The sequence below is a fragment of the Hyperoodon ampullatus genome (assembly GCF_949752795.1).
Source record: "Hyperoodon ampullatus genome assembly, chromosome: 15".
Taxonomy (NCBI): domain Eukaryota; kingdom Metazoa; phylum Chordata; class Mammalia; order Artiodactyla; family Ziphiidae; genus Hyperoodon; species Hyperoodon ampullatus.
Window position 1 is genome coordinate 27973194 of NC_136928.1, and position 12230 is coordinate 27985423.

Here is a 12230-nt window from a genome sequence, read left to right on the forward strand (position 1 = left end):
TCCGAGACAGATTCAGGAGCCAGAATCAACAGAACTGGGCACCTGACGGTTACCAACGTGATGGGTAGTAGAAGCGCTTTGATATGATACAAAGACCAAGGTGGGAAGTAAAGGGGGGCCTGGATCTGGGGGAGGGGTCCCAAGGAGTTCAGCTTGGACAAGATGAACTGAGGTGCCTCTGAGGCTTCCGGGGGAGACATCGAAAATGTGGCTGGACATAAAGGAACTAAAGACCTGGAAGCTTCCCCAACAGGAGTGGCTACTGGGCTGCCTGGGGGACCCCAGTGCCCAGAGAAGAGAACACACACAGAGCTGTCGGGAACATCAGGCTTAGAGGGCAGTAGCTCAGTAGGAGCAGGTAGGGCAGCAGGAAGCTGCAGGAGACCAGGAGAGAGGGGTGTCCCAGGGGCCAAGGCCAGAGGGGCTTTCAGGAGGAGGGGACGGTCAGTAAAACCAAAACCTGCAGAGGGGTCAAGCAGGCCACCTGACAGCCAGGAGGACACAGCGACCTGACAGCAGCCCTCACCTCCACAAACCCAACACACACAGCACCCCCCGACCCACCATAGGAGAAGCCTGGGCCATGTTCCCTGTGGTCTGAAGGCCCGATGACTCTGTTCCCGGCTCTCAGTCCCTGGTCCCTGGCTCTCCTCCCTCCTCCCACCTACCAGAAAAGGAGTCCTTGTCCATCGCAGGCAGATCCCGGGCCTGGTACATGTAGCAGCGTAGATGGTAGCGGTTCCCATCTGCACCGAGGAAGAAACAGATGCCAAGTGAGGGGCTGGGGGTGACCAAGATCTGGGGCTAGAGGGGAGGACAGAGGGTGTCCTTAGAAGGGGCAGTGGACAGGGGGGCTGGATGGTAGAAATGACACGTGTACCTCTGCTGGAGTTAGCTGCTCTCAAGACAAGGAGAGCAGACCCCAGCCTAAAGGTGGACCCCCAAGTGATGTGTCCTTGGGCCTGGTGACAGCTGGGGAGGCGGCAGAGGAGGGGGAAGGAGTGGAGGGGTCACAGAGGATGGGGGCAGTGAGAATGCACAGCGCCTGGAATGCTGGATTTCAGGCTTAGAGTTCACACACACACACAAACCAAGAGACACTGACCCGCTAACAAAACACCCAGACTCAGTCCTCCTCAGCCCCCACGTATACACCTGACCGTGTAACCCACACAAACAGGAACGTCAGGCTACACTCATCCGTGTCACCCCGGTAGACACCTCCAAATGTCACTTACAGTCAAAGATGCAGGAAATCGTGGGTGTGTTCACGCCAAAGCTCAAGGTGGAGACAGACTTGGAATCTTCACTCCTGTCGTCCACCACGCCGCCCTGGAGATGGAGAGCTGGTCACCACAGACTCTGACCCCAGAGCCTGGGGGTGGCAGGGAGACTGGTTTGGATCAGGTCCCCAGGGTCCTTTAGACAAGGCTCCTCGCCTGCCCAAAGCTCTGATTTCACTCCGAGGCAGCGCCTCCCCAGACCCCAGTGTTAAGTCCACAGGGAAATTCTCCCTCTCTAGTGGAGACCAGACAAGCCAGAATGGGATTTTGAGTTGTTCCAGACTAAGAGGTTAGAGTTTGATAGAAGGATGGACTCGAAGGGGCTCTCTGAGAGGGAATCCAGTGGGGATCTGCCCAGTGATGAGTTAAGGGGAGCCCGAGGCTGGAGGGCCCTGTCTAGCATCTCTGTCCACCCAAGACATGTCTGGACACGGTGCTAGTGCCAGGGACACACAGGCACTTAGCTGGGTGCCCAGTTCTGGGGAGAAGCTGCACTGCATCCTCCACTGTCTCTCATCAGCTCCCACTGTGCTGACGGTCAGAGGAGGCCTCAGCCTGAGGACAGGGAACAGGAGCAGAGGCAGGGTGGGTCTACACTTGGCCTCAGAAGCTGTGTGTAAACCCTGCCCTTGTTAGCGCTGGGCTCTAACCACTGGGCCATAAACCAGCCTCCTTGGACCAGATGCCCGCCTCCTTGGTGCGCTGCTTCCCTCCCCCACCACCTCTGCCACACTGCAGCCCCTCATCAGGGATGAGCCCCAGCGGGGACCAAGGCCCCCACAAAAATTGAAAATGTATCAGTCACACAGCAGCCCATCCTTCCAGACGTGGCTTTCTGTGATATGAGCTCCACCAGCCTCCCACGGCTGAAGTCCATCAGAGGGACTGCCCGCTTCCTCTGCAAGCCCTCCCCCCATTCCCACACTGTCACCTGCCCCAGTCCCTCACCAGTCCCTCTTCCCAACACACAAGCATGCAAACCCTTGAAAGAAAACCCCGGCCTCCCCTCCCGTGGCATTTTCACCCCGCCCAGGCCCACCCAGAGCAGCCACTTCCCAAGGCCACCCTGCCCTCCACCTGGCGGCAGCCATTCCCCAGGAGTCTCGACCTCTCCCCAGGCCCTGCAGCTACATCGTCGCCCCACCCCCCTAGATGTACGGCCACCTAGGTGCTCCTCCTCCCCAAACCGTGCCCACCCTCAGGGCCTAGCCCCAGACCTCCAGTCCAAGAAGCCTCCCTGGGTGCCCGTCCACTGGCTTCCGATCCACCTGCACCCAGGACCAGAATCAGCTGAATTACCCACACTCAGCACTCAGCTCCCGGCCTGAAGCCCTCCATGGCTCTCGCCACCTGAAGGGTCCTGGTCAGACCCCCAGTGACCTGCTCCACCTTCCCCCTCCAACACCAGGGCTTACTTCCCCCAAATCCAATGGGGCAGGCCACGCTCCCCAAAGCTGGCCCAGACATGCACCTGCTCCCAATGCAAGCTCCTACCGTTTCCTGCCAAGAGTGCTGGCCTCCCCAGCTCAGCTCATCTTAGGACACCCAGGGAAGGCCTGCCCTGGTCACTCGAGGTCAACAAGGAAATGCAACCTAAAGGTAGGCAGTCATCCTCTGCTGCATCCCACAAAAGGGCCCATAAAACATAGACGGGGGAAAGACATGTTCACCTGCTCTCCCAGGGGACCCACCGAGGTCCGGCTACAACTGGGGGGGCTCTGGCTCCTAGCACAGGACACCCCCCTTTCTGACAGGAAGATACGGTGACCACACATACCACCCCCCCGCCTTTCCTTTGGCCACAATTTCAACACAAGCTGTAGAATCAGATTCCTTGGGCTCCAGTTCTGGCCCTACCATTTACTAGCTGTGTGACTTTGGGCAGGTTGCTTAACCTCTCTGCACAAGTCTCTCTATACATTTGGGATAATTCTCCAGTATCTATCTCAGAGAGTTGCTGGGATTGTTAGGAAGATAAATCACATGTTGTGTTAGCACACCACCTGGGGAGGTCATAAACCATGAAGTTACTAATTGTGCTCAGGGGTGGTATTCATATACCCCATGTTTGTTCAAAATTATTCCAGGAGCTGGAGAAGTGGACATTTCAGTGCAAAGTCACAGTCCTAGGCAGAAATCAAAATCAGTCAATCAAGCAATCAACCTCTCTCCACACACACACACGCACACACACACACGTACACACAAGCACGTGCACGCACACACACGCACACACACATACACACACACAGGAGAGCAGGACAACAGGGAGGGATGCCATACTACAGACAGGTGAGAACCCAAAGGCCACAGCATCTGCAATCTTCCCTCCCGGCAGGCATGGGTCCCGGGTATCCTGGGTTCCCGCCGGGAGAGGCGCTGGGCCCAGCCTCACAGCTCTGGCCCGGCCGCCACCCACACCAAGCCCAGCAGCTAGTAGCTCTGGCCGCAGGGTCTACGAGGCCGCACGTAGGGCCGGAGCTGGGGGCCCAGCAGGCCACCCCAGGCCTGAGGTACAGGGACGCCAAGGAAAGCAGGTCAGGATGCTGGAACCAGGGTTCAGCCAGCCCCCAGGTGCCACGAGGCTTAGCGCAGGCAGCTCGGTGTGCCTTGGTCGGGGGGAGGGCAGGCTCGGTAGCCCCTCCACCTCACCCTGGCCACACATATGTCCCACATCAGCAAGCAGGGCGCTGAGGTGAGTGCGGGGAGGGAAGCCGCCTCCGGCTCCCATGGGCCCCGTGATTCCTCTCTCCCACCAGGCGCCTGCAGGGACCTCCACGCGTGCGGGCTACCTCCAGGGCACATCCCCACTCAGCGCACACCTCCTCCAGGTGGCCCCCCAAGCCGCGTCCTGTCAGCAGCCGTCCGACCCAATGGCCTCTGTCCGGGGCTTTGGCAGCGCTTTCTGGGTCTCTGTCCAAAGGCAGGGCCGCCTGCCTGTGATGAAAAAAGGTGTCCCCCTCCCTGGGATTTCCACAAGGCCGGGGCCAGGTACCTCAGGCCCGGCTCAGTCCTGGCCCACAGCAGGCCCTGGCACGGAGAATGACACCCTTCAGAGGCAGAACCAGCGCTCCCTCGGAACGGCGCTGAGGGACTGCCGAGGCTCTTCCAGCTGCCCTGTCTCCAGAGGAGGGGCCCACAGCCGCTCCCCCTGGTCCACAGGGCCTCTGTCCGCCCCCACCCCCATCTGCCACCCTTGCGTGGCCCTGCCTCCGCCTCCCCTTCCCTCCCTGCTCAAGGAGACAGACAGGGGGTGCTGGGAAGAAGCTGGGAGAACCAGGACGACACACACACCTAGAGTCCCCAGTAAGTTCAGTCCCGCCAGAGGAGCCTCAGCCCTGCAGTCAGCCAGGTTCCCAGGCTGGGCAGAATTCCACCCCCACAGCAGGCCAGCGCCTTTACATCCCCCGGCCCACTGGCCCTCCCAGGGGGGCCTTGGGCTTCTCCACGCATCCCCTTCAGACCTTAGGAGCAGCGCGGAGACCGGCCCCTCTCCCAGCCCGGCGGCAGCCCCTGCGTTGAGTCTCCAGAAGTCAGGATGCTCACCCCCAAACACCACAGCCTGCTGCTTCCACACTCAAACCAGCTGAACCCCCAGGGTCCCCTTTCTCGCCCTCAGGCCTCCTGCACGTAGTTCTCTTTGCCCTGCTCTTTCCCTGGCTTTTTCCTCAGACATCCAGTCTCACCTTCAGGGTCACCCTGCAAGGATGAGTTAGGTACACCTCCCGTGTGCTCCCACAGAGTCCCCGATTTCCCCCCTTACTGCATATAGCACCCTCCATTGTAAATACCTGTTCACTGTCTGCCCCTCCCACAGACAGCTTTGTGAGGTTCCCCCCATGCACCCAGCATCCAGCAGAACCCCTCACACACAGCGGGTGCCCCATTAATAATTAGAGAATGATTGAATGAATGAATGAGCACACACCTTTCTGGGGAGAGCTGATGACAAAGGCCAGCCCATCGCCAGGTCAGGGGATCAGCCTGTGCGTTAACACAGATAATCCAATGCCACGCTTTTTCCACTCTGAAGCATATTTTTGGCTTTCACACGTGGACATACATGGCTCATGTTTGGGAATTTCTCTCAAAGCAAACGATGAAGTCTCATGAAAAGCTGATTTGGGAGCTTCTGGGAAGCATCTCCCTCCCGTCAGCCTGTCCCTCTGACATGCCACTTGTGTTTATTGAGCATGTACTTTGTGCCAGGCCTTTCCCACATTCGAGTTGGAAAATAGGTATTGCTGCTTGTGCAGACATAAAATGTCACCTCCCCAGAGAGGCCTTCCCTGACCAAAGGTCAAAAATCATGTTCACATCCACACCATCACATACCCCACCCCACACACCCCAACCCCACATAATAGCCCTGTGTACTCTCTTATTCAGCTTCACTGTTCCTCATAGCACGTATTGCCCCACACATTTGCTATATTAACGTTTTTGTTCATTGTCTCTCTGGCTCCATGAGGGCACTGCTGTGTCCCCAGAACCCGCTACGATGCCTGGCACACAGAAACCCTCGGCAAATATTTACCGATCAAGGAAAAATATCCAAGTTGAGCCCCAGTCTCTGCAGGTGCCTCTCCTGTCACATAATCACCCATTTTCTGGAGGGAACTGTTTGGGGCTAAAGGAACTTTCTGGGCCGAGCCTGACTTGAGGGAAGCACCCCCTGAGAAAGCGATGATGTTGGCAGAGGGGAGAAGAGAGGGTCAGTGGAGGCGCAGCAGAGATGCTGCCCTTAGCATCTATCCTCACAGCAGAATCCTGCCGACACCTTACCACCTTACAACAGGGACTGTTACTGCCTTTGTCCTCCAGACGGGCAAACTATGGCACACAGAGGCCAAGCCACTTAACGATTGCATGGAAGAAGAGCGGCCTGCAACTCCCTGGCATTGCACAGCATGTGCATAGAGTAGACGATCAGGGCGACTCATTCATCTTACAGACCCTGAAGCTCCGACATAGAGAACATCAGGCTGCCAGTCCCCGGGGGATCAGGCTCCATGTCAGGCGCCAGGAAGCGGGGTGGGGGGCAGTGCCTGGAGCTCACAGTGTGGGTTGGAGGAGGGTAGCTGGGGGTGCCTCAGGGAAGCCTGAAACTCAGATTCCTCACTGTAAAGTGGCCATCGTGGTAACACTCACCTCGATGGGCTACTGAGGAAAATGCAGGGTTTTTCAGCCTTGGCACTGTTGACATCTGGGGTTACATAACTCTTTGCTATGGGAGCTGTCCTGTGCATTGCTGGATGTTTAGCAGCATCCCTGGCCTCTACCCATTAGGTGTCCATAGCTGCCCCCCTCCCTCTGTTGTGACCACCAAAAATATCTCCAGATATTGTCAAATGTCCCTTGGGGGATGGGGTGGGGGATAGAAATTGTCCCCAGCTGAGAACCACAGGTGGAAATTAAATGAAACGTACCCACAGCCCTTGACAGGTCCCTGGCACATAATCAGCATTCAGTGGTGCCAGTTTAACTCTTTCATCTCACCAGTTTCATGCTGAACAATACCTTCCCCCACCTTAATCCCTGCCCTCTGGCTTTAAGTTTGGAATTCATCACCATCCCTCTGCCACAGGACCTTTGCACTGGCTGTCGTCACCACCTGGAATGCCCTCCAGACAAGCTACCTTGAGCTCTTCCCTCAACTCAGTCATCACTGAGGCTTGGACACTTCCTTGACTGCCCTGCCTTTATCAGCAGCCCCTACCCAGCCTCTCCTAGCATCTCTCCTGCATCCATCTTTCCATGTGTATAGGTAAGGCATGCACGTTCCCTTATCCCCTGCACCTGACCCCAGTGTCTGGCACTTAGTAGGCATTCAATGAAGATTTATCGCATGAAATGAATCACCAGCATCCCCGCCCTAAGGCATGTGCACAGCACTCAGGCCTAAGGTCCCAGGGAAAGGGACAGGAAAAGTGTGCGTCAGACAGCAACCTCCCACCCTCATGGGGCTCAGGGTCAGATGCCACCAGAGAAAGAGAGAGTGCCGTGGGCTCACTTACACCCCAGATGGGGCCATTTGTGGGGTGGAGTGGAACAGGGTGGGCCCTTGGAAGGTCCCATTCAGGAAGGTTTCCCGGAGGAGGGGAAAGAAGAGGGGTGCTGGAACAGGGGCAGCAGTGACACGCTGGAGGCCTGCCCCGCCCCCCCCAGAGCTTAGGGAAGGCTTGGCTAGAGGGGCGAGGCCAGGGCAGGGCGAGGCCGGGGCAGGGGGCCTGGCTGCCTCCTGCTCTCGCTTGGAGCCCTGAGCAGAATCAGGCTGCAGGGGTAGCTAACGGCCTGGTTTCCACCCACCCACCCTTCACCCCCACTGCGCACTCACACTCTTCCCCAGCCCCAGGCCAGGCTCGGGGCATTGAGTTTCCCACAGTCACATTCCTGCCTCCATAGCTCATGCCGATGTGACTCCCAGGCTGGGGCTGGCAGCCACGCAGTCTGTGGCCACGCACTGGGTCTTGTGGCTAGCTGTGGGAGGGACCCTGCTGCTCGCCCAAGGGGACTGGGGGGCCTCCAACCCGCTGTTGCCCCGCTGGCAGCCACGGCTCCCTGGAGGTGCCCGAGCTCAGGAGGGTGAGGAACTCTCCTTCTCAGATGCCAGGGCTCCCAAGGGGTCCCCTGAGCCAGAGCCCAAGTCCACCTTTTCTGCTGAGGGCTGACATCCCAGGACCCTGGCCGCCACACAGGGAGGAGGTGGGCAGGTTCTGGGAAAACAAGGAGTCTGTGAAGGGGACTCCTCAACCCACCTAAAGTGGATCCAAGACCGAGCAGCAGACCCCTGGCGTTTCTGAGATTCTTTCTGCACACAGGCTGTCACACACATGCCTCCTGCCTCTGGCACTCCCACACGGGGCCCAGAGGTCTGGTTCAGGATCTATAAAGCGGAGGCACGGAGGAGACCAGAGCAGAGGTGGATGCAGCAGAAAGACACAGGCTGAGCAGCGGGGCTCCCCAGGGCTGAGTAAGAGGCAGACAGAAACACAGAAGCCACACTCACGGCGGTCAGGGAAAAAAATGGAGCCTCGGAGGTAGCTCCAGGGGCCACCAGGGCATGCGCTGCCCCAGCGGAGTCAAGCATATGGGTTTCAGGGGCCGGCCACCCTCCTCACCCTACAGGAAGGACTCAATTCCTATGTCTGATGGATCCAAAGAGCACAGGTGACAGAGCTGACAGGAAGGGTGCCACTATGGGGAGCCCCAATCTCTTTCCTTATGTAAACAAGATCAGAGGACCCCCAAGAGCAGCAGGTGCCGGAGTTGGCTCTCAGGGCTCATGAGAGATCATTAAATTTCCAGCCATTTGCCAGCCATTTGTTAAACACAGTCATCTGTAAAAATTAAATCATATAAATTTGTAACTTCAGAAATTATTTCTAAAACAAAGGTGATGATACATATTCAAACGCATCACTTCCAAATTCTTCCACTACCTTTTACCATTATCTTGCTCCCAAGGTGATTTACATCTAGAGTATCTGTGAGGTGGAAGTACTATATAAACACTATATAATGGTGTGCTACTGCCCATCTCCTCCTATCATCCCCACATTCTGTGATCTCACATTGAGACCTTGCAATGGGCCATGGCAGGGATATTTATACCATATCAGCAAATGCTACAAGTAGAGCTGGATTTGTTCTCTGGATTTTTTTCCGGAGAGCCAGTTGTTAAACGTCGACCAGCACAGGCAGGCCTCGGGTGACCTGCCAGGATCTCTTCTTCACCATCGGCTCTGCTGGGACACCCAAATAACGAATGACAATGTAGAGAAGAGTGCTATAAACCTGTGCAACCCAGCCATTATCCATAAGATTTTTCACAATATTCAACCAAGGAAACTCCACTAAAATAAATACTTGCACCTTTGCCAGCCATATAGGCTCTGTTGCAACTACTCAGCTGCAGTAGCAGCAGACAGCAGCCGTAGACGATGTGCCCATGGATGAGCATGGCTGTGCTGATACAGCCCTGTTTACACAAAAAGGCAGAGGGCCAGACTTGGCCAGTGGGCCATCGTTTGCCATCCCCTGCTCTGTAAGGGGAGGTGGTTATTTTTGCTGTGTTGTTATCACCTCCATCTGATAAGTGAGAAAACTGGGACCCAGAGATTCATGTTTTCCTTCAGGATGCATGGGAAATTCGCTGGTAGAGCCCAGGATCTCCCAGGACCCCCGCAGGGCTCTTCCCAGCTCCTGCTTCCCCATCAGAACTCAGCACCTGAGCAGGGATCTGAGGCAGGACAGGACTGAGTGCCAAGTCACGGCCCTGGGGAGCCCACACCCATGTCACTGCCCTGACTGCTCTGGCCTCAGCTTCCAGGGAAACCCCACACAGGCCCACAGGCCAGGCCAGAGGAGAACCCTGTAAAAAGAGAAACCTTGGGAACACACAGCCCTCCCTTCCTAATCAGGGCTGATTGCAACCTTAAGTGGAGTAGCAGGCGAGTGTGCAACCCCATTTAATTTACAGCTGGAGCCAGGGCTTGAGAGCAGCTGCGAAACTCCTTGCAAAGCTACCGGCCAGCCCCTGGGGATCCTGGGAGTGGAATTAGGAAACCTGGAGAATCCACAATGCCACGTGTGGGCTGGCACGAGTGTCTGTGTTTGCATGTGCCTGTGTGTCCCTCTAGGCTTTCCAGGTCTCTGAAGACTGCAGAGGATGCTCAAGCAGGTTTTAGGCCGTGCCAGGGTGCCGCCGTCATCAGGACAACTGTATGTCCTCGTTTGCCTAGCTTATGCCTATTTTCCAGCATGATTTTTAATAGTGTCCAGACCAGACAATAAATTATAAGGTCACCCTAGCCACTGTGGACACAGACCCTCATGCATGTATAATGACACACAGGGTGTGACACACCCGTCACATCCACCCAGCAGTAACACACACAGTCCAGGCTTGCCTGTGTGCTGGCATTTTGTCTCAGGTACACAGACACACAAGTTTCAGTGGACGCACGCAGGCTTCAGCATCCAAATCTTGAGTGAGATAGACCCAGAGTCCACATATTTAGAGGATTTACTCAAATGGTCCTTCTGTGTAATCCTCCGGTGGCCCTCAACCTGCCCCGTAGCACAATGCCAGGTGTGGAACAGGTGTTTGATTAGGACATTCAAGAGACACAGAGCCGCCTTCCAATGGCCCACAGACCCAGCCAGGGGTCTTGATGACTTAATAAGGCAAACCCCTTTCACCCCCCAGGTGCTGCCCTTGCTCAAAGTAGCCACACTAGGAAGCATGCCTAGGTGCCCCCGTGCACAGCGGGATTTCAACCAGGTCCAGAGATGGCCCCTCCCCTCCCCACCCACATGTGACCTCCTTTTCAGCCAGTTCAAATCCCAAATTCCTCCTCTCTGGCACCAGCTTCTCCCTGACCCCCTTCCTAGCACTTCCGACTCCCAGCTACCCTTCCCTGCCCCCTGACTGGGGCTGGGGATGCCTGCCTCTGTGGGTCCTTGGCACTTCAGGTCAGGACTCAGGCCCCTGCCAACCAATTGGAGGCTTCCTGGCTGGGGGCAGTGGTGCCAACTCCTCTCTAGCTGCCCAGCTCCTCCAGGGAGGCCAAGCTGCCTGGCTACAAGACGAGGAGGGGGATGCATCCAGCTGAGGGCTCCAGCCAACCACCCATGATGCTCCCTGGGACCCCACTCAAGGGTCCTCTATGGGGGAAGGACTTTATGCCCTCATAGCAAGTGGGGAGATGAATCTGGGGAGAGAGGGCAGAAGAGCCTGCTCTCCTGGCCTTGGTTCTAGAACTGACACAGGCCGTGACGCTGGGCAAACTCCTTCTCAGGCCTCAGTTTCTTCTGGGGCTACATTAGGGGCTCAGAGTTGTTCTAGAGCAGCATTGTCCAAGAGAACTTTCTGTAGTGATGGAACTGTTCTGTACTATCCAATATGGTAGCCACTAGCCAGACGTGGCTGTTGAGCTCTTCGAATGTGGCCAGTGTGACTGGGGAACTGAATTTTCTTATTTTAATCACTTTAAATGTAAATTTAAATAGCCACACCTGGCTAGTGGTTTTCATATTAGACAGTGCAGTTCTGGAACCTCAGTCTCCCCAACTGTAAAATGGGTATAATCATAGAATCCAGCCTTCTGGAGTCCCTGTGAGGATGAAATGAGACAATGCATGTACAGCTCTCAGCCTGGTCTTCGGCACGAGGTAAAATAGAGTTTTGTAATTCTTACCCTCTTTGGGATCCTAGATTTTCTTGAGAATTGGAGAAAACCATGGACTTTACATCAGAATTTACCCACCACAGACACACACATGCACACTGCACACACACATATATCACGCATGTGCACACGCCATATACATCCATACACACATCACACACGTGCTTACACATCAGACACACACGCACACAGATCACACATGCACACCCACAACTCTGCATCCAATTTCAAGCAGCACCAAAGCCAGGTGGAGAGTGCTTTTGAACATGAAAGTTCCTTCCAGCTCTAAAAATCTCCAAGACTAGGAGCACATGTGGCCGAGTCTCTATCTCCTCTTCTCCCTGCCTGGGCTCAGGCATCTCAGAAAACCCTTCCAGACACTCCGGGCCAAGTGCAAAGACAGGGCTCTGGAAAAATCCTCGCGCATGGAGGGCAGGCCCAGGGCAAGGACCACAGGATGGATTCTGTGAGCTCATCCCCGGCAGCCGTCACCAGCGTTCTCAGAGAGTCTGGTGGCGTCAGGAGGGGGTGACTGGGTGGACGCCGGCGGTGGCGGTGGCGGCGGCAGCGAGGGGTGTGGGGCAGGAGAGGGAGGCTGGATGGAACACGCTATAATAGCAGCTTTGTGCTCCACTTCCCAGCTCCCTGGGAACGCCAGGAAGATTATGAAACCCGGTGTCTTTGGGAATGCCAGGATATTAGCTGGAAAAAGAATAATACGAAAATAAAATAATGCTCGGGATGGAGACAGCAG

The 12230-nt window shown here is 56.1% G+C and overlaps 1 protein-coding gene across 9 annotated transcripts in view; it reads right to left on the reverse strand.

The window, feature by feature from the left end:
* DYSF (dysferlin) overlaps positions 1–12230 on the reverse strand; it is a gene marked incomplete at its 5' end in the record, with an annotated part of 228163 nt that overhangs the window by 93729 nt on the left and 122204 nt on the right. For all 9 annotated transcript variants that reach the window (XM_079721048.1, XM_079721046.1, XM_079721044.1 and 6 more), the window contains 2 exons: positions 669–746; positions 1239–1332. In XM_079721048.1, the coding sequence (XP_079577174.1) occupies positions 669–746; positions 1239–1332 (172 nt within the window). The remainder of the gene's footprint in view (positions 1–668; positions 747–1238; positions 1333–12230) is intronic.